Source organism: Theropithecus gelada, chromosome 7b, assembly GCF_003255815.1.
Source record: "Theropithecus gelada isolate Dixy chromosome 7b, Tgel_1.0, whole genome shotgun sequence".
Classification (NCBI taxonomy): Eukaryota; Metazoa; Chordata; class Mammalia; order Primates; family Cercopithecidae; genus Theropithecus; species Theropithecus gelada.
The window spans coordinates 48,464,777-48,488,720 of record NC_037675.1 but is presented as its reverse complement, the minus strand read 5'-3'; the positions used below and the strand labels follow the sequence as shown (position 1 = coordinate 48,488,720).

Here is a 23,944-nt window from a genome sequence, read left to right as displayed (position 1 = left end):
GACTTAAATATAAAGGACAACTTATTTTTATGTGGTTAAGTTTAAAATGTTAACTCTTGAAAACATTTTTTAACTTAATATGTCCTAACATATTTTTTTAATATGTAAGTTTTCCTATGTTTCACTATAACATACATAGTTATACATTTTGCTGGCTGATTTGGGTTTTTTGGAAAGTATTTCTCAAAAGGAGAGATTTTGATTTCCCCATTTGCAAATGGTGAATAGCTATTAAACACATGAAGAAACCTGTTTGAAATTTATTTGGCTTTAGTTTTAGGAGAGATATATCTTTAATTTCCTTTAGTCATGTTCGCTTTTGTCTTGGTTTAGAAATAGAGCTTTAATTGTGCTAAAAATGAAAATATTTAAGGAGTCATTACAAATGTATTTAATAAAAGTTGAATTAATTTTACATAGAATGAATGTAATATGAAATATTATTGTGTAATACACGAAGAGTAAGGAATTAATAAGTCTTCAGGAAGATACTGAAATTTGTGGGAATATTTGCGTGCTGTTATTATAAAGGTTTTATGATGACTAGAAAGAAGCACAAACCTAAATTAACAAGGAAAAAGTTTTAAATAAAAAAAATGTGGACGAATGTTCAAAAGTATTGTGACAATGAAAAATAATTTTTAAAATTATATAAATTGGCTGGGCGTGGTGGCTCATGCCTGTAATCTCAGTGCTTTGGGAGGCTGAGGCTGAGACGAGGTCAAGAGATAGAGATAATCCTGGACAACATGGTGAAACCCCATCTCTACTAAAAATACAAAAATTAGCTGGGCATGGTGGCATGTGCCTATAGTCCCAGCTACTCAGGAGGCTGAGGCAGGAAAATCGCCTGAACCCGGGAGGCAGAGGTTGCAGTGAGCCGAGATCTCGCACCACTGTGCTCCAGCCTGGCAACCAAGTGAGAGTCTGTCAAAAAACAAAAAAAAAAGGATATTATATAGATCACAAAATAGGCAGGAATTTGACACATTGTACATACATTTGAGATATCTATATATCCCTAACTAGGAAAATGTATAATTAATCTTTAATTATTATAAATATTTTACTCCACAGTTTTAAAGATTAATACAGCTTTCATATCTAAACTCTAATAACATAAGGTTACTTTGACTTTGTAAATATCCCAGCATCCCATTTTTCACCATTGAATATATTTCCTTATATGGTAAACTAAGGCCTGACCTCTTTCAGATTAATATAATTGCCAATATTTAGACATTAACTGTGGACTAATGCAGTGATTATATAATATTTGCACATGTCATATATATTCCTGTTTTGCAAATAGATTGTAAATAAAAATATGTATTCTTTATTTTTTAAAAGGTATAAAACAGTTTTAACTTGCCAAAATATAAATCTCTGAAAATCAGCATCGCACATGGCATTGCTAGTCAGTTCACCATAACATAGTACCGAGGCCTGTTCTAATCTGATTGTCTCTTGATTTAGGCCACTGTGACACTAAGTGTTCTCTGCCAACGGGTAGGACTGAATTTTCCCCCATACTTTCTGTAATGCTTTAATTCATTCTTCAATTGTTACTAAAATGAATTTTTGGTTTAAAATATTATCCAGATAAATGATCGTCTATTATGTATTTTATTTTTCTATTGTCAATTTATTTTTAAAATATGCACATTATTAAGATTTAGAAAACATCTTTTCCTCTAGAATCTTTTCAAACATGGTAACATTTATAGAAAATAAGGTAATTCTAAACATCTTTTCACTATATGGTTATTTCTTTTTGTTTGCTTGTTTTTGAGATGGAGCCTCGCTCTGTCACCTGGGCTGGAGTGCAGTGACATGATCTCTGCTTACTGCAATCTCTGCCTCCGGGTTTAAGCGTTTCTCATGCCTCAGCCTCCTGAGTAGCTGGGATTAAAGGTGTCCACCACCACACTAGGCTAATGTTTGTAAATTTAGTAGAAATGGGATTTACCATGTTGGCTAGGCTGATCTCAAACTCCTGACCTCAAGCAATCCACCCGCCTTGGCCTTGCAATGTGCTGGGATTACAGGTGTGAGCCACCATGCCTAGCTATATGGCTATTTCTAACCTGCAAATGGGTCCAATCACTTGGAATTGAACACATGGGCCTTGTCCAGATTTTGGAAAATCTTTCATACTATCAAAATATTTAAGGATTTATTTTAAATTTACTAAACAAGCACAGTCAAACTTTTAAAAAATTGATACATTATAACTGTCCATATGTATCTGGTATGGTGTGATGTTTTGATACATGTCTGCACACTGTATCATAATCAAATCAGGTTATTTAGCATATCCATTACCTGATACATTTGATGTATAATGATGTATATACATTTGATGATAATGATCAAAATATTCTCTTCTAGCTGTATTGAAATATACAGTACAATATTGTTAAATGGTCAACTTATTCTGCAATGGAACACTAGAATCTGTTCCTCCAAAGTGTAACTTTGCACCTATTGACCGATCTCTTTCTATTCTCCCTTCTACCTCCCTTTCTCTAGCCACTGCTAACGATTATTTTGCTCTCTAATTCTATGAGGTCAACTTCTTTAGATTCCACACACGAGTAGATAATATAGTATTTGTCTTTCTGTACCTTGATTATTTTACTTAACATAATGTCCTTCAGATCCATCCATGTTGCTGGCTCTGGGACAGACCCATCATTTGCAGCAATGTGGATGGATCTGGAGGACATTATATTAGGTAAAATAAATATTCATTATTTTATAGCTGTGTTCGTTATTTCATAGCTGAATAGTATTCCATTATGTACATATTCCACATTTTCTTTATCCATTCATCTGTTGATGAACACTTAGGTTTATTACCTATTTTGTCTATTGTGAATGGTCCTGTAATAAATATGGAAGTGCAAGTATCTCCTCAACATACTGTTTTAATTTCTTTTGGATTTATCCAACAGTAGGATTGCTGGATCATATTATAGCTCTATTTTTAATTTTTTGAGGAACCCCTATGCTGTTTTCCATAATGGCTGTACTAATTTGCATTCCCGCCAACAGTGTATAAGTGTTCCTCTTTCTCTGCATCCACACCAGAATTTGTTATTTTTTGTCTTTTTGATAATAGCCATTCGAATGGGAGGGGGGTGATAGCTCACTGTGGTTTTGTTTTGCATGTCCTTAGTAATTAGTGATTTTGAGCATTTTTTCACATAACTGTTGGTCATTTGTATATATTCTTTTGAGCAATGTCTATTTACATCTTTTGCCCATTTTAAAATAAGATTTTTTTTTTTTGCTATTAAGTTCTGTGTATTTTCTAGATATTAACCTCTTATCAATTTGAATGCATAGTCTGCAAATATTTTCTCCCATTCTCTAGGTTGTTTCTTCACTGTGTTGATTGTTTCCATTCATATGCCCAAGCTTTTTAGTTCAATATAATTCTATTTTTCTATTTCTGTTTCAGTTGCCTGTCCCTAGACCAATGTCATGAAGCATTTCCCCTATGTTTTCTTCTAGTAGTTGTGTTATCTCAGGTCTTACATTTAAGGGTTGAATTCATTTTGAGTTGTTGTTTGTATATGAGGAGAAATAGAAGTGTAGCTTTACCTTTCTGCATGTGAATATTCAAGCTTCCCAGCACTATCTACTGAAGACACATTTTCCTTTCCCTAATGTGAGATTTTGGCACTTTTGTTGAAAATTCATTGGCTGTAAGTGTGTTGATTTGGTTATGTGCTGTCTATTCCATTCCATTGGCCTATATGTCTATTTTTATGTCAGTACTATGCTGTTTTGGATACTATAGTATTGTAGAATATTTTGAAGTCAGATAGTATGATGCCAACTTTGTTGTTTTTGCTCAAAATTGCTTTGGCTGTTTGGGATTTTTTGTGGTTTCATACACATTTTGGATTGTGTTTTCTTATATCTGTGAAGAATTTCATTGGTATTTTAACAGGATTGGATTGAATCTGTGGATCACTTTGGATAGTACAGACATTTTAACAATGTTAATTCTTCCAATCCGTTAACCTGTGATATCTTCCAATTTAATTGTATCCTCTTCAATTTTTCTCATCAATGTTTGATGGTTTGCATTGTATCAATCTTTCCCCTCCTTGGTTAAATTTATTCCTAGGTATTCTTTAGTTAGATAATATGGCAGAGGCCTTCTTAACACTGAAGACTCATCATCTCAGGGAAGCTGTCTCTGAAAAGCTGATACAACGTCTCATTCCTTCCTTCTTTATACCTCCATATTGGGTTACTCTTTCTCTGTTTACTTTATCTTTTGCTTATTGTGCTAATGTTTTTATGTCTCTCTCTCTCTATATATATATGTATATATGTATATATATGTATACATATATATATGTAGGGAGAGACAAAACATACGTGTGTGTATATATATGTATATATAACTTTACACAAACATATACATATATACTTCTTAGATGTTATTGATTTCTTGAACTACTGTTTCCCATACTGCCATGTGTACTTTATAATGAAAAAAACTTTTATGTTAGCATTGTTCATATTGGGGCACTTCAATAATATTTTAATTTTTAAATTTATCTCCTTAGGTTGATAGCCATTGGCCTTTGTGGCTTCATGACGTAAATAAGATTGAGTTAAAATAACTAAGATCTACTATATTCAAGATATGGGCATACCTTTGCCAGAAATACAGAGGTACTAGGCAAGGCTCCTCCTCTGATGTTTGTTGATATATAAAGGAAAACTTAAGATGATCAATAATTATGATATAAAATAAAAATCATTGTCAAAATAGAGATATACAACACTGCTATGGAGGGAGCATTCAAGGTGGAGACATTAGCACCTGCAAGAAATGCAGAAGAAAGACAATGTCTCCAAAGAGTATCCATGTCTCTCGTTAGTTAGAACAATACTTAGTATGTGTGGATGACAGGGAACTGTGAAGCTGGGGAGGCATATTGGGAATATATGGTGGAAGGGTTCAGATGTCTGCTGAAGTTTTAATGTTAGAAAATGAAACTTCTTTTCAAGATATGTTTTCAATAATAATGTTATTTACTAACGTCTTGTTTTTAATAAATAGAATTTCTAAGATAATGAGATATATCTATTTTGTATGCTGATTAATAATATGCTAATAACTATAGTAATTTGAATTGAATATTTATTCCTAAATTCTGTTGAGTGACAAAAATCTTGTTTATACCTTTTTATAGACAATGTTTCCAGAAAAAAATTGGTCTGTGTTCCTAAAGCTGGTATGAATTCATAAGCACATAATGCAATATTTCTAGGAGGAATAATTATATTTTTTGTACTTCCACTCACTTACTACTAAAAGACATAGGCTAGCATATATAATTTTCTATTTATAAGTTTGTAATAAATTAGTCATTAGAGCTTCATAAAATGAATCTAACTTGACAGGCTTTAGTTTTTACTGATATCTAAGTATCAAAATGAATGATTATAATTTTTTTAAAGTTCTGCTTTATTTTATAAGTAATATGGAAATACCGCTTGAGGCTGTGTGTATTCCTTCACTAGAGCAATGTCAGCATTGGTAAGGGCCACTAACTAATATACATTGTATGTCTTCCTTTTATTTCTTTTGTTAAAAAATAATGTCAAAAGTTAAATATATATATTGCAGATAATTTTGTAATTGTTTAAGAAATGTTAAACAATTACTTAAATCTTACAAATTGAAAATTCACTTTCCATTTGTCTAGAACTTTTGTAAAGATGTTCATGACATCATCTTGTTTATTGTAATTACACCATCTAATTACAAGACTGAACATGTTTACATCAATTACATAATTAGTTGTAATTAGTCTAATTAGACTAATTATACAATTAGACAATAATCAACTCAAAATTCCTTTTTACAAATCATGAAAATTCACATACAAAAAGCCTCCCAACACCCGAAATATCAAACTCAAATGATCAACAAAATGAAATTAATGTTATGTGATAAAGTAGTTATAAATAGTAAAGCCTAAATGATACTCATTACCACATGTACACATATATGCCATTTGATAACATTAATCTGTGTGTGCATATATTCTCTGCTTTCTTATACATTCTGCCGTGTTGTTTTAAAATATTTTTATTATATCCTGACTGTCATGAATTAAGAAGGTAAGCCTCAAAGTTTTCCATAATTCTGTTATTTTAAAAAATATTCCATTAACAGACTTCATCTGAATTACCCACTCTACCCATTGACATGCTATATACATTAATCTTATATATTGACTTACAGACCATGTTACCTGGCTCCTCTAGTTTCACGTATCTTGGTATCTTGTTTTCTGACTGCAAGAAGTAATCATTTTAGCTCACCCAGAACAACTCTCCAATCCCATGATAGCTGAACCACTGGGAAATCATGCATCTAGAGGCTTTTCTTTCTTTTTTTGTCTATTCTTCTCAGTCTGTTTTGTGTTGCCATAAAGGAACGCCTGAGATTAGGTAATGTATAAAGAAAAGATATTTATTTGGTTCTCAGTTTTGCAGACTCTACAGGAAGCATGATATGGCATCTGCATCTGGTGAGGGCTTCATGCTGCTTTCACTCATGGCAAAAGGCAAAGGGGAGCTGGTATGTGCAGAGATCACATGATGAGAGAGGAAGCAAGAGAGAGAGGGGGGATGTTCCAGATTTCTTTTTAACAACCAGCTCTCAAGGAAACTAATAGAGTTAGAACTCATTCACAGCCCCCCTCAGTAGATTAATCTATTCATGAGGCATCTACCCCCATGACCCAGATATCTTTTATTAGGCGCTACTTCCAACATTGGGATTAAATTTCAACATGAGGATTAAGGACAAACATCTAAACTACAGCACCTTCTCATGTGTCCATTTTGCTGCTGTGTTCTGAATAAGAATTAACTAGGATATACATATGCATACCATTGTATTTATAAGGCTATACTTGTAGGTCTTTAAAGAATAGAAATCATCTCAAACAGTAGCACAAATTCTCTTTTGTAATCTCAATATTACCACCAAATTCATATTTTTTACCTTTAGATAACATAAATACTAGCAGTGCCCCTGATCACAAAAATTCAGGTATACAAAATATTTTAAGAATGCATCCTTTACAAAAACCACCTCTGCATTTTAATGGCCAGAGCTACATTGATATTGGTTCTCTGTACTTGATTATTGTATATATTTCCTTGGGGCTTACCTTTCTCTTACATTCTCTTTTCCATAATTGACTGTTCAGCTCTCCTATGGATGGCCCCAAATGCATCTTCATAAATCTATCTTGCAGGCTACCCTAATGTAAAGATTTTTAAAATTTCCATTACTACCATTAGAGTCAACATGGTTCAGGAAACTTACTAAAAACTTACTATGTGCAATATGATGAGCTGGCTCTATTCCTTTCTAGTCAGCAATCTTTTCTGAGTTGACAACATGCAAAACACTGCCCAAATGGTAGGGAAGAGAATTTGAAGTGATCTCATTAAATGAAAAGGCAGGATCAATACATAGACATAATATAAACAATAAAAACATATATAAATATATACTCAAATGTGATTGATATAAATAGACAAAAAGCATTAACTCAAAAAGTAAAGGAGAATACCCATAGGAAGAATACACTTTTAGAGGATGGATCAGAAGTAAGAACTTTTAGGTTGAAATCTCTTCATATTGAGGCTGGTGCAGCGTCTTATGCCTGTAATCTCAACACTTTGGGAGGCCAAGGCAGGCAGATCACTTGAGGCCAGGAGTTCCAGACCAGCCTGGTCAATATGGTGAAACCCCATCTCTACTAAAAATATAAAAATTAGCCCAGTGTGATGTCACGCGCCTATAATCCCAGTTACTTGTGATGCTGAAGCATGAGAATTGCTTGAACCTGGAGGCGGAGTTTCAGCGAGCCGAGGTCACACCACTGCACTCCTGGGTGACAGAGCTAAACTATGTCTCAAAAGAAAGAGAGAGAGAGAGAGAGAGAAAGAAAGAAAGAGAAAACTCTTTCTTGAAATAATGACTGTCAGATAATTTTCAAAAGGACTGGAGAGTAGAGTTGCTTGGTGAAATGGAGAATTAGGGATGGTGGAAATCAAGTTTAAAGTATTTTCCAAGAGGAGAAAGCAATCCTTGGGGAAAAAAATTAGAAGGAAGAGACTAGTAGCATTAAACACAGAATAAGTAACTTTAGAATAAATACAAATCTGCAATCATAGCCCATCTAATATGACCTTTTCCAAGCTTTGAAATCTTACCTCATTTTATGTTCTTTATTGTGCTGCACTCCAGTCACATTAATTTTCTTTCTAGCTCTCCAACATGCCAACGTTACTGCTGTGTCAGGGTCTCCACGGTTGTGGGTCCCAGTGTCATTCTGTATCACTCATCTCTCCAGTGTATTTCTAGCCCTTCAACTTTCAACTCAAGTAAGACCTAATGAGAGCTGCTTTCCAGTCTGTTCCATCTAAAGTAGCTTACTACATCTTCATTTCTCTCTATCTATTCTCTTGTTTGATTTATTTGGTAGTATTTAATACTCTTTTAAATCATCCTCTGTATTTGTGTAGACATTTATTGTTTCACACATATGCTCCATGTTCTTTCCGCTGTGTTCCCAGCGTTCAAAAGGTAATTGGCACAGAGTATACACTAAATGATTGTCTGTTTGTTGAAATAAGGCTATAGTTAATTTTACATAAACTTTTATTGAAATGTATGTGTAGAAAAGCACATGAAACGTAAGTGTACAGCTTGATGAGTTTTTAGAGAGATCACACCCCTTGTAGTAGCTTGAAGATCAAGAAACAGAACATTAGAGGAGTTCATCCCCTCCTTGTTTTTAGTTAATTTAAAGTAAACAACTGACTATTTCTTAAAGTGTGAGATAGGACATGCCATGGCAAGATAACATTTAAAATCACTGAGTTTCCTTGATATGATTTTTATGTTTTACAGGGAACATGGAGACAGTTTGGCCATGTACAGGTTTTAGTAGTTCAAGTAAAAATATTTAAATATAGAAACATTACAGTGAAAAAATCAGACAGTTTCCAGCTGATTATTAGTATGACAATATTTGTAAAAGGGGCAAAAAATTATAAAGTAATGAGGATAATATAAGAAGTACAGCAGACATAAGCTAAGGGCAGAGTTGTTTAATGAGGAAGAATGAAGATGTCTAATTTGTATAGATAGATTTTATGTTTTGTATCTTTTATTATTATAAAATCATTGTGGGCCGGATACAGAGGCTCATGCCTGTAATCCCAGCACTTTGGGAGGCCGAGGCAGACGGGTCACTTGAGGTCAGGAGTTCAAGACCAGCCTGGCCAACATGGTGAAACCCCGTCTCTACTAAAAATACAAAAATTAGCCGGGCATGATGGCGCACACCTGTAATCCCAGCTACTTGGGAGGTAAACATGTTCATAGGGGTTTGTTGTACAGGTTATTTCATCACCCAGGTATTAAGCCTAGTATCTATTAGTTATTTTTCCTGATCCTCTCCCTGCTTCTAGCATCTACCCTCCAATAGGCCCCAGTGTGTATGATTTCCCCTTTATGTGTCTGTGTGTTCTCATCATTTAGCTCCCACTTATAAGTGAGAACGTGTGGTATTTAGTTTTCTTTAACTGCATTAGTTTGCTAAGGATAATGTTCTCCAGCTCCGTCCATGTTCCTGCAAAGGACATGATTTCATTTTTGTGTGTTTGTGGCTGCATAGTATTCCATGGTGTATGTGTACCACATTTTCTTTTTTTTTTTTTTTTTTTTTTTTTTTTTTTTTTTTTTTTTTTTTTTTGAGACGGAGTCTCGCTCTGTCGCCCAGACTGGAGTGCAGTGGCCGGATCTCAGCTAACTGCAAGCTCCGCCTCCCGGGTTTACGCTATTCTCCTGCCTCAGCCTCCCGAGTAGCTGGGACTACAGGCGCCAGCCACCTCGCCCGGCTAGTTTTTTGTATTTTTTAGTAGAGACGGGGTTTCACCGTGTTAGCCAGGATGGTCTCGATCTCCTGACCTCGTGATCTGCCCGACTCGGCCTCCCAAAGTGCTAGGATTACAGGCTTGAGCCACCGCGCCCGGCCTACCACATTTTCTTTATCCAGTGTCTAACATGATGGACATTTAGGTTGATTCCACGTCTTTGCTATTGTGAATAGTGTTGCAATAAACATGTGTGTGCATGTATCTGTGTGATAGAATGATTTCTATTCCTTTAGGTATATACCCAGTAATAATAGTATGGCTGGGTCAAATGGTCTTCCTGTCAGAAAGACCAAAATTTAAGTATGTCTTGTTAATCCAAATATTTATTAAGCTATGGATAGGAAATGCTTTCTTTTAGCTGTTGTGGGACATACAGGATACCTCTGCCCCTAGGGGGCTTACGATTCAGTTAAAGAGCACAACTCAACACATCAAATGATAACTCATAAGCAAACACTAAATAGTGAGTTACAAATATATGTCATAGTATAAGATGCAGTGGATATTCCAAAGAAAGGTAAAGAACTTATAACTGATAAGGTCTAAACTGCTGAGGTGTAAATTACAATTTTTACAGAAATAGGAGTAGGTTTAAAGGAACAGATTTGAAGTTCAGTTTAGGATATGTTGAGTTTAGATGTGTCTGAAGCATCAGAATGGACATATTGACAAACATTTGTTATGTGTATCTGAAACTTCAGGGAGAATTCTGGAATGGGGGCTCAGACTTTGGAGTGGGGCAAGAAATAGAGCTTGTAGTAGAAATTCATCAGCAAGGATAATGCCACCTAATGAAATATTATAAAGTGAGGTTAACTATGGAACAAGTAGAATTCCAAGGAATAACACTAGTCATATAGAGAGGAGAAATAAAAGCAAAGAAATCTGAGCAATAAGTGTGACAAAGGTAGGAGAGGTAAGATGTATCACTTTATTCAAAAATTATCTGAGTTGACTAATTCTAGCATATCATTTTCTTTCAACTATTCTTTCTAGCTAAGCACATTTTCTAGGCATTTTATATCATGTATGGGAATTCTGTAACGCAAGGTAATAGTTTTATGTATAAACTCTAGAAATGCATAGACTTCTGTGTATATTTGTACGGGATACATTTATTTTTATTGTATGTTAAAAATTCAGTGTTTCCTCTAAACAAATATTGAAAGGTAATTTTTTTTTTATACCACTGAGGGAAATGCTAAAGGAGTGACTGATTTAAGACTGAATTTGGACAGTGAATGAAAATACTTATGACCATCATTCCATGCACACTAGAATAGAGATTCATTTGACACATTTGCAAAACTGTGTGCCTATGTCTGGGTAAGCTTTCTTGCAAATGAACAGCAGTGTTTTTATGTAGTAAGTCACTAAGTATTCCAGTCCTCCTCAGTAACATATGAAAGTATTACAAGTTTTAGAACTCGACACATGTTACCCAGGTAAAGTGATGAAACACATTGTTCCATACACACATTATCTGGAAAAAAATTAACATTTTGAATTTTTATAGTATCCCTAATACTATAAAATCACTGGGACACTATTTTGCCATCAAAATAAGTAAGTTATTTACAAGAAGAACTGTTTTGAGATAATGCATTAATAACTTTAGAAGGCAAAGAAAGTCCAGGGGACCTAATTTGAATTGGGCAGGAGACTAAATTTTGTTGTATGTTCTTTTTTTCCCTTCAGCAATTTCAATCCAATGTTTTTACAAAGTTTTTCTTGGCTCATCAAGAGTTTGTTAGATACTTCTGGCCACTTGCTTGATTTGCATCTATCTACAGTTGTGCAGATTTACCTGGAGGGTTAGCCCTTAAACTCTTGAACATGAAATAACAAGAACAATAATAATATAGAAACACTCATGAATGCTTCTTTCCTTCAGTTTTAGATCTGTCACCTGTCATTGCTCCATATACAAAATATTTATGTTTATAAATTTAATTATCTATCATTAGATTTACTTAATTAACTTTGTTCTAACAACTGTGTTTCATTTGTTGGCTCTTCTTCAGATTCTTTTCTTTGTCTTCTCACGTCAATGTCTGAATAGATTGCAGTGTTTGTTGAATGCACTCCATTATTAAGTACACTGTTCTGATCCTTGTATAATAATTTGTGTAACTACCACCAGAAATAGACTTTTTCCCTGGGGAAACTAGTTTGCAAAGAAAATGTTATGAATTTTCATTGTAGTCTGTTAGTTTTTATCTCCAGGCATACTTAATATTACAGTATTTTTTTTTAAATGCAGTGTTATTTTAAAGTTAATTCATTTATAACTTATTTTAAAGTTAGGGCATGTCCCTTAAAAAAAGACAGCCTGTCATATTCTCATAATAATATGATTTAATACAATGTAATGTGATGTTTCATTCATTCTGGTTGTGTTGGCTTTTTCTAATGCTTTTTTTTTTTTTTTTTACATTTTCAGGGGGAAACAAAGATCTTAAAACTAAAGAATCTTCGACCTCAGGACTATGCTAATTATAGCTGCATTGCTTCAGTGAGGAACGTATGTAATATTCCTGATAAGATGGTGTCATTTAGACTGTCCAATAAAACAGGTATGGAATTATCTCCATATGTTACATGTATCTTATCTACAACTAATGTTTAAAAACTCTCTTTAACTTTTTAAAGACCAAATTATTTCTATGGTGTATGTAGGAATAAGCACCTTTATTCCCAGAAAATCCTGGGATATCTGAAAAGCTTCATACATGGACACAGTAAAATGTCATTGTAATATACTCCATGTAATATGTTTACATGTAAACATACAATATTATAGCTCTTTAAAGTATTGCATTCTAAAATGTCACTAATGAGCATATATCCTGTTCAAAAATATTCTTGAGAAATACTAGATGCTTCATATAAAAATTCATGATTGAAGTTGCTAAATGAGTTTTGTGCTTTCAGAGTTAAGTAAAATAATCTTTCTTTTGCTTTGTGTCAAGTCAAGAAAACTAATAGGTAATTTCAGATAGATGTTTTTAAAACCGTATTTTTGTAGAAAATGACTGGGCACGGTGGCTCACTCCTGTAATCCCCAGCACTTTGGGAGGCCGAGGCGGGTGGATCACCCGAGGTCAGGAGTTCAAGACCAGCCTGGCCAACATGGCGAGACCCTGTCTCTACTAAAAATACAAAAATTAGCTGGGCGTAGTGGTGGGCGCCTGTAATCCCAGCTACTCGTGAGGTTGAGGCAGGAGAATCGCTTGAACCAGGGAGGCGGAGGTTGCGGTGAGCCAAGATCGCGTCATTGCACTCCAGCCTGGGCAACACCAGCAAAACTCTGTCTCAAAAAAAATAAAATAAAAGTTAAAGCCTTAATAGGATTGAAACTTAAGTTAGCCTTTGTTCAATAATATAGACCCTAGAATAATGATAAACATCTTAAAAATAAATTGATGAATGAAAGAGCAAAGAGAGAGTATATGAGTAAAACATATTTTGTATGATTGTGCTTAAACAATCACCTTAATAAATTAAAATTTGAACTGGTCTTGAGAAACTCCAACTTTTTGTGTCAATTAATATAAATTTTTACTTTTAAGTAACTATATTAAACTAAAGATTTTTAAAGACCCTTTTCCCATTAACAAAAATCTCTAAAAGTATGGGCTTTTTTGTGTCTGGGTCTAGACTCTGCTTGTGCCACTTACTAGCTTTTGCACCTTGTCGAGCAAGTCACCTAACATTTCTTTGCCTGATTTCCTCATAAATTCATGAAGTTGTAGAAAGAATTAGAGTGGATACATATAAAGCATGTGGAACACACTTTACTAGTTCTTCTAACAAAGAGCTGGTCACCAAATCCAACCAACTTAGTTGGTAAAAAGATGAAACTTAGGACTTTATTGTAAAATATATTTTAAAAAGTCAGCTACGGCATTGGTTCATCAACATATGTTCCATCGAGCTGCCAAGATTTTGAAATGTTCATTCATTTATAGATTAATTTTTCTATTCATCAAACGTATTGGGACCCTCCTATGGTTCAGCAATGATAGGAACACTGATTTTGGCTAAGATTTAAATTGTCTTAAACTAGAGAATGCTCTATTTCATATCAGTTAAAAGTCATTAAAGTACAAGAACAATGAGAGAAAATTAAACTTTATCAATAATTGTAGGAAATTGTTGACGGAGGCAGGGCGTGGTGGCTCACACTTGTAATCCCAGCACTTTGGGAGGCCGAGGTGGGCAGATCACGAGGTCAGGAGATCGAGACCACCCTAGCTAACACGGTGAAACTCCGTCTCTACTAAAAATACAAAAAAATTAGCTGGGCGTGGTGGCGGGCGCCTGTAGTCCCAGCTACTCAGGACACTGAGGCAGGAGAATGGCATGAACCTGGGAGGTGGAGGTTGCAGTGAGCCAAGATAGTGCCACTGCACTCCAGCCTGGGCAACAGAGCGAGAGTCTGTTTCCCCCCAAAAAAAAAGTTGATGGAAATTATGTTGCAGAAAAAAAAATAGAAATATAAAATCTTAGTGGACTTGGGACTTACAAAAGTTAATATCATCTGACTTAAAAAAGGGGAAATTGGATATTGAGAAACAAGAATAAACAGGTTAACACATAAGAACTGGTTGTAATTATGTTATTCTTCTTGGCATGAAATGCATTGTGCCTTATAACTAATTTTGTTTTTCTTAGCTTCTTTGATATTTTTCTTGAAATATATATGATCCAGAGAGAAAATTAAAAATAAAATGAAAGTATGACCTATGGGTTGAATAAAAGCATTACTCTGGAATGAGGAAGAAAAAACACTGAGATATATTATTACTTAAGTTACCACCTTGCACTTTAGCAGTGCCTTATTAATTTTTAAAGTCTTTAGTGTTTTTTATCTCAGTTTATTTTTATAACTATAGGAACATAAACAGATTTTTCTTGTCATGTCTTTTTCTATCATCTGACACATAATGAACTGTCCTGCAGTAATGAAACATCCTCATTGGATTGTTTTGAGAATGAACTAAATTGACATACACAAAAATTCTTTAAAGACAAAGATAACCAATAAAATTATATTTAATATATTTATCTTGTAGATGTGATTTTTATTATTTTCCAAGGTCCCACAGCTCATAAGGAATGGGGACTAGATTGACTCCAATGTTTGAAAAGTTATTCTAAATAGGAGACTGACAGCTCTTCTTAGTTTTCGTAGAGATGGAGAAAATGAACTTAAATCTCATCCAGAGTGTTTTGTTAGGAATAAATAAGGACTTCATACCTTAAAGCCAAAAGGGGAAGATTACCGGGAAAAGTGGTAGAATTTCTGAAATCTTTTAAAGTAATTGGATGACTTTATTTCTGTGATTATTAAAAAAAAAAAAGGCTCAGAAAACAGTTGTTGAATACCTGTTCTGTGGAGGGCACAGTAGTGCTATAACTAGAGATATTTTATTTAACCTTTCAGCTTTATGTTGCATTTTTTATTTTTCAGCTAATATGTATCTAGACTGGGCAAACATAAAAACCTATTATTCACCTTTATAAATTATCTCACAAAAATGTTGATTGATGTTCACTACAAAATAAGTATTAGAATTATGGTAAGTAATTGAGTTTAAAAATATAAGCTAGTATCCGTTCAACTCTTCAGTAACTGTAATCAGACATGTCATATGCCTCATACTTTACACGTTCAAACTGGGTTCATTTCGGAAATTTTTCCATCTGGTGGTGCTCATAGTTGGAAGAGTTTATGAATTTCAAATAGGTGAAATTATTGAGGTAGCTTTCAAAGTACACAGGGCATAAATTAAGCTTAGAACTTCCTCATGCAAATAGGTCTGTAAACTACAAATAATTGCATGCAAGATATTTCAGTGCTCTTTTAATAGAGAAAGAGGAATATTAGTTACCATTGCTATAATCAGTGTGAAAGTCAGTTGCTCCTAGTGATTCTTACTGTTTTGAATCTCTAAGTGATGTATGTAAAATTACCGTATTTTAAACTGTTGGTTTGCAAAATGTCAAGGAAAATGTGTACCTTATTGACAGGAGAAAATTATAAATATTGAAATATGTTTGGTTAATCTTCTCTGTAAGCCAATATGTTTATAAAAGTCTTACTTTAGTTTAGAAATTATTCTTACAATTAATGTCAAATAATTGGCTAATAAATGTACTTTTGGTAGAGACAAAATGCCATTGGAACATCTCCACAATCACATCAACTTTTTAATTGCAATTAGTCTATGGACCTGATTTGCACAATGCCCAAATGAAACAGGATGTAAAGATGGAAATAATGTATAATAGAAGTAAAAATTTCTAAAATGTTCTTACAGTGGAACAGTTACACCATGGAGTAAGTTTTCTGGCTGCATCCCATACCTGCTGAATTAGACTTTCTGGAAGATGACCTTGCAATGTGTACACTTTAAACAAGTTTAAATAATTACTTTGGATGATAGTAATATGTAGTCTTTGTTATCCTACTGTTTCCATGAGCCCATTCCATTTTGTGAATAGAAATTAATTTTCTAGAATTGCTTCGAAAGGCAGTGTCTGGGTGTCATGGTAAAGTCAATGTCATCTGTAGAATTACCAGTAATGTGGTTTCTTAACTTTCCTACTATGAAATAGCATTGTGATGGAACTCATAACTGTCTATCAGCCATAGAAAGTGTTAATTAATTTGTTGGCTCCCATTTCTTGTTTGGCATGCTATGAAAATGTCTCCTGCCACAGAAGTGTCATTATGTATCACACCTAATCTAGCTGTCTTAAAATTTATTGAGACAGTGCATAGAATTTTATAAAAGATAAAGTGACTTATTTATTTATTTATTGTCGTGCACCCTGATCAATTGACACAGCGCTTGGGAGGGTCTAGAAGTTGTTTTGGTTGTTTCCCTACTCATATTTGGATGAAAAGGGGTATCACCTTTTGACTGGTAAATTATCTTTAAAACATGTGTGTATATATATATGTATATATTTAACCTGGGAGCATAAATTCAAATTGTCGTGAATATATATTCCCTTGATCCTTGATTGGTAAATTCTTAATGTAGCTATATTTCTCATAGTTTATTAAAATAAGCCTGTTAAAATTTATAAATTTAGATGGTAATATAGGTGTATTTTGAAATTATCATAATTAGGATAACTGAGTATAAATTATTTTAAGTTTCTCATATTATGTGTGTTACCAACACTAGGACACATAGAATATGATAAAACAAATTTTATTTATTTTAATGAATTTCAAGCACTTAATGACTTGATGTCTCACAATTTCAAAGGCAAATAAGAATTAAGTACGTTACCTATATTAGGATGAAAAACATATTTTTTACCTGCTTGAGAGGTTATGATGAAGTGTATAAAAAAGGGATAGGTGTGGCTCATTTGGCCTAATTATATAAGTCCCTTGATTTACTCTGCTCTACCTTAGCATTTATAAACGTTATCTAATTAAGATATCATCTTTAAATGGGATTTAATTCAAGGAACCAAGCCATAAAAGTATTACTGGCTATAGAAATAGGGGGAAAATATATATCTTTCTCCTCCTTCCTTCTCTCATTTATTCTTCATTTTTTTGTCCTTTCTCTTCTACTCTGTTTTTGTTTTTCTTTTTGTCTCAACAAATTATCATGGAAGAAGATAGAGGTCAAGAAACGTCTTTGTTAGGCTGCTTTGTTAGGCTGCCTATGTTAGGCAGCTATTATCTCTTTTTATTATTTTATGTAGCTCTTAGGGAAGTTGTACTATAAATGCCCAGCAATTGTTGTGAATTTCAGTATAAAACATTTTGTAGGGCCGGGCGTGGTGGCTCAAGCCTGTAATCCCAGCACTTTGGGAGGCCGAGTCGGGCAGATCACGAGGTCAGGAGATCGAGACCATCCTGGCTAACACGGTGAAACCCCGTCTCTACTAAAAAAAAAATACAAAAAAAACTAGCCAGGCGAGGTGGCGGGCGCCTGTAGTCCCAGCTACTCGGGAGGCTGAGGCAGGAGAATGGCGTAAACCCAGGAGGCGGGGCTTGCAGTGAGCTGAGATCCGGCCACTGCACTCCAGCCTGGGTGACAGAGCGAGACTCCATCTCAAAAAAATAAAAAAATAAAATAAAATAAAAATAAAACAAAAAAAACCCCACCACATTTTGTATACTGTTATCTATTCATGATAGTTCCCTTCATGTTTAGAGGAATTTAAGTAACTTACTTAAGCCTTATGAAAAAGAAAATATTTTAGTTATAGAATTTTTGATAACTGTGAGCATGAAACAAAATACAAAAACAATTTGTCTTGTGATACGCTACACCTATGGTCATAGACAGCCAATGTAAGTGCAAGAGGAAGTAACAGTAAAAATTTTGCCGTAACCTGCACCTTAATACTAACATCAGCCATTTTCCTTAGTCATATGAATTTTTCTAGCCGCTTGGGTTTAGATGATCTTCATAGCATCTAGATAATCAAGAGAATCATTTATTTAGAATCTAGATATGCTAGTTAACCATCAATAACAGTTTTTAAGGACTATTTAGATTTGTGAAAATAGATGGTATACATATGATGATGTTCTATGTTAGTCAGCTTGGGCTGCCATAGCAGAGCACCACAGACTGAGAGACTGAAACAGTAGAAATTTAAATTCTCATAGGTCTAGAGGCCACAAGTTTAAGATCAAAGTGCCATCAGGGTTGGTTTCTCATGAAGGCTATCTTCTTGACTTGAAGATGACAGCTTTCTTGCTGTGTCTTCACATAACCTTTCCTCTGTGCTTTCATGGAGGGAAAGAGAGAAAGCTCTAGTGTCCCTTCCTCTAGTGTCCCAAATATGGACACTAGCCGTATTTGATTAGAGTCCCATCCTTAGGACCTAATTTACCCTTGGTTACCTCTCTGTAAAAGCCCTGTCTTCAAATACAGTCACACTGGAAGACAGGATTCAGGATATGAATTTGGAGGGAAGGACACAATTCAGTCTATAATACTCACAAATTACTGAATGTGAACTTCGCATTTAGGATTGCTTTTCCTTAAAATTTCAGACATAAGTTTATAATATATGCTAAATCAAAGCAAGAAAATGAGTCAGATGTGTTAAAGAGCCTATTCCTCACTGGGAACTCAAATTAAAGAAGTGACTCCATTGATAGCATTTATGGCCCTGTATTCTTAGCTTTCAGGAAATATGAAGAATGCAACTCTAAAGGAAGAAAGTAAGATGAAATTTTAGGGAGAGACAGATATCACTCCTGTAATACATCATGAATTTTTAAAAGCATGGTCAAAAGATTACAGCAGGGACATAAATGATAAGTCAGTGAACTTGTGCATTATTCTTGGATTTTTTTTCCCCTGAGTCTCTTTTTCAGTGAGGGCAAAGCTAATATGTGAAATGGAAGAAAAAACATTGGACTTTTCACGTTTCACGTGCTAAAATATTGGAAATATGGGTGCTTTAATAATTTTTTATCATAGATAACAATCCAGGTTATCTGAACAACAGTGTTTACTGCTACAGCCAATAATGGAACACAACAAATGTTATTAGAATATTGTAGATATAGAGAATAAGATGTTCCCTATAGCTCTTTTGCATACGTTTTAGCATTCAAAAGTCTAAGGTTTAAATTTTGGTTCCCAAATCTTTTAGGAAGTTACTAATAGTTAGCTTCTCTTAACTTATTTTTCACCTTCTTAAAAATGAAGAAAACATTTTTGTTTTCAAAAATAATAACACATGGGCATCTTTTGGGGAGAGCATTATTCTGCCTACAGTGTATAGCTTCAATCATTGATGATTAATCTTGAAATAAGTTCACAATCATTTTATGGATGACTTTTGTCACTGCATATGTTAGATACTAGTATTTCCCACTAAAATCTATAGAAATGATTCATATTGTAAGTATATTTATATCTAACCTATTAGGAGAACAAATGTTTAACATAAATACAAAATATTATTTATGAAATTGATAGTGGTTTGTTAGGAAATGAAGAAACTTCAAGGTTGTTGATATTCAACAGATTCTTCATTTCAGTGCTCTGTCATTTCCTGAGGTAATCAAGCATATATATGACCTATTTTCACTAATGTAACTTCAGAGAGGAAGAATATAGATGATGATAAGTCAGCACATCTTAAATAGAAGCAATGGTCATTGTGAGGTTTCAACTTTGGTTTTCCTAAGGCAGTATATAGAGCAATAAGATGATCCAGATTTTTCAAAATTCTATTGCTGTCGTAAAAGGAAGTTTACATGTTGCTGGGATCTCCCTACACCTGTGCATTTTGTTGTCCTAGCAATGAAATTTTTGTATTTCTTTATTCAAATGTATCTGGAAACTATGGGTTCGTACATAAATATACCCCAAAAACTAGTAACTCTCCCAGAAGATATCATAATCCAGATACAATAAACAACCTTAGTCAAATGAAAGGCAACACTAAAAGCCATCTCACAATAGAAATACTTTGGACCATATCCAATAATCTGTGTTTTAGCAAACATCTAGGATAGTCATTGATTATATTTTTCTAACTTTAAGTATTTATTATTTTTAATATGCTCTTAGATTATAATTATAATTCAAAATTTAAAATAGTTATTCATGAGAAAATCTTGCAAAAGCTCAGACCATGTATTTTATATTTGTTTCAGTAGATTGGGTCGAGGATATGCTAAAATAAAGTAATAGGATTTTTATACTACTAAAAACAATTAATTTTTAATTTTCAAACTGTTCCTAGATTATGGATTTGTAGACCAACCTTGGTTCTTTTCAGAGTTTCACTAGTCTAGTGAAATACTAAGAATTGCATTATCATAGGCAATAATTCATTTGGTAGAAATACATTTTACAATTTCTTCATGGTTTTGGAGCTAGCCATATATAACTTGTGGCTAAGAATAGCTCCATGATCATTTACTGACAATTTGCTTTTATAGGTTACTGGCTCTAACAAAGGAGATCCAATAAAATACAAAATATTATTTTCTTAAGTGCATGTAGCCAGTCATATTGCTTATTCACTCCGAATACTAGGATAGATTATGTCAAAATGTCATCTTTAGGCAGAGCAACCATCCCAATTTGCCTTGGACTTAGTGGAAGTCCCACATCCTGGGAAACCCAATAGTTCTCCCAAAACAAAACAATTGGTCACTCAATGAACTAATCAACTATCCAGCCTACCTCCATATAAGATTCAAGTCTTAATGTCAATTTTTAATGTGGGTGCATATGGAGCCTTAAACAACTCTACCTAAAGAAGCATTATTGAACAAGAGCTGGGTGTGGATTCTGGTTCTCTTATGATCAATTCCTTCAACTCTTTGAATTTGCTTTCTGCTAAATCATGTTTATGAGGTGCTTTCGGGTAGGTAACATAATGTTGGGAAGAGAACGCTCACAATAAAATTTTACATTTATTTAGCAAAATAATGACAATAACAACAATAACAAAACACAGAGGAAATAAGATTGCTACAAAGGAGTAGATGCAGCCCATAAGTACACAGCTGCCCTTGAGCCCCAAGGTACATGCAAGCAAAGTTCAGTCGTACGGAATCTGAGAAGATTATTACCTGATGGTGCTGTTATCCTTTAATACATGGGGCTTACATGATTATTTCTTAAAAATTAACTGGCAAGTTATTTCTTGACCTAATGCACATATTTGAGTGAATCTTTGCAAATATTTGTGCTATCAATATTTCAGATAGAAAAAGTCACTGTCAGGAAGATTTTATCCTAACTTAAGAGAAGATGCACACCTAGCCACGTTCTTCTCCAAGCTGTAAGTCATTTAGAGTATCAGTTTCCCCAGATTTGTACCTCACTACAGATATTGTGAAGATAAAATTAAATTATATGTTTATAGTGCCTGGCAAATAGTAGGCTCTTAGTTATGGTGGTGGTAGTGGGTGTACTGAAAATATCCTTTGTGAAAAAAGCAAAGAGACTTTCTAAAATATCATCTAGCTCATCAATTTTCCTTTTTCCTTCCTATTTAGTGAAAAGTATTAATGATAGAATCTATCTACTAATATGTATGTTTCAGAACTAATATTAAATCATAGCTAAATTCCAAAATTTTGTCAATATTTGGCAAAATAAGTAAATATAAAAATTGTATATCCATTAAAAGTAAATTATATTATTATTACGCATGTTAGAGTATGTTTATTACATTAGTTCTGCTGAATTTTCTAAAGCCTTTTTGGAATATTCTATGTTTACTTAATGAAGAAACCTAAACATGTTCTTGTTGTGTCTGAAGACCAAGTGTACTAATCAGTGCCAGGTAAATACAATTGTAAAAAATGTTTTAGTAGGAAAATAGAAACTGGTTTTTATCTCTCCAAAGAACACTTATAGGATACATTTCCAAGTTAGAGACAAGGCAAAGTGCAAACAGCTTTCCTTTGGCTCAGTCATAAATGAGTGGGTTTTTCCCCTCTGATATTCTGATATGATGAAACACGTTTTTGTTAAATCTTCATGCTAAAATATTTGTGCTTTCAAAACATTTTCTGACGTTAGCTACAGTCATAGGATTTAATAATGCGGTATAGCTAAACGTAGCCTTGGGGCCACTGTTAATATTACAGAGGCATGTGTACCACAACTAGGCATGATTTAAAACATCCACGTTGGTTTACATGGAGCTTTTAATTAGATCAGAAAAAAATGACTCTATGTGGTAGTCCATATTGCCGGGATAGTGTATCCAGTCCATTGTTATAGGGACTAATAGGAAAGAAGATTGGTACGCTGGGCAATAGTGAACAGGCAGAGTATCAGAGATATATTAGCATCAACCTTTGACTGTACATCTGGATGCAGTGTGTAGTTTTGGTCTATAGTTGTGGCATCTATTTCCAAAGCATCACAGTAGTTTCAGGGGTTCCCTCAATTTCCAGCTTCTGCAAAGTCTCTTCTAAGAGCCACCTTTATATTTATTTTTTTCTTGATAACAACATACTCTTCTTGCTACTGTTCTGTTGCTGAAGAAAATAGGTATGTCCAGTTGTTTAGTAATATGCTTTTGTTTATATTTTTCAAAGGTATTTCTTTTTTCTACCTCCTTAGTCATTCTGCTTTAGTTGCTCTATTCTACTGTTTAATCATTTATGGACTGCATTTTCAATCATATTCTATCCAATAAATCTGCAGTTAGTCAGCAGTATTGATTTTTGATAGGCACCGTGTGTCATAGGAATTTTTTTTATTGGAACCTTGCCCTCATGTTCTGGGTACCTATTGCCTTGGTTTCATAAGCATGGAAATTACCAAGAAACAAGGTATTAGATTTTGGGCACAAATAGGTGTGACAATTGAAGCTCCTCTTTACGTTTTTACTTTAAGAAGCTACTCTTAAAGTTTTTTACTTTGATTTGGCATTATGACATTGTACTCAACCGAGGAAAAGGTAGGATTTGTAGTTCCCGATGAAGCATCACTGGGTAGTGTTGTATCTTTTTAGAAAATTCATCAAAACCCATTTTCACTGTTTTGCTGGCAAATGTTTATAGTTCTGAAATGACCAAATAGAGGTAATTTTATATAACTTGATTTAACAAGTAACAGTAGATGAGAGTCCTTCAAAATGATTGTCACATATTAAGTGCAAATTAAAATACCTATGTCCAAAGTGAAAAGAGAAAATATTAGGTACCACAGAAAAGACATAAACAAAACTATTGGAAAAGCAAGCAGGTAATATGGGTTATTTATTTATCTGGGATTTAATCTACAAAGACAATTGTCTTGAAGCAGAAAAAAGGAGGAACAGAGACTAAATTCCTTATATTCTTAATACACCTTTCTAATTCCCTTGATCAGGAATACTTAATAAAGTCCTGCCTTACTGCATATTGTCTTTCAAATTTAAATTAGTTCAATGTGAAGAAAGCTGTAATGTTTGTGGCTTTGTT

At 33.8% G+C, this 23,944-nt stretch overlaps 1 protein-coding gene across 1 annotated transcript in view; it reads left to right on the top strand.

Moving 5' to 3' along the window:
• MDGA2 (MAM domain containing glycosylphosphatidylinositol anchor 2) overlaps nt 1-23,944 on the top strand; it is an 849,182-nt gene that overhangs the window by 551,901 nt on the left and 273,337 nt on the right. Inside the window, exon 5 of the mRNA XM_025391973.1 lies at nt 12,446-12,578. Within this exon, the coding sequence (XP_025247758.1) occupies nt 12,446-12,578 (133 nt within the window). The remainder of the gene's footprint in view (nt 1-12,445; nt 12,579-23,944) is intronic.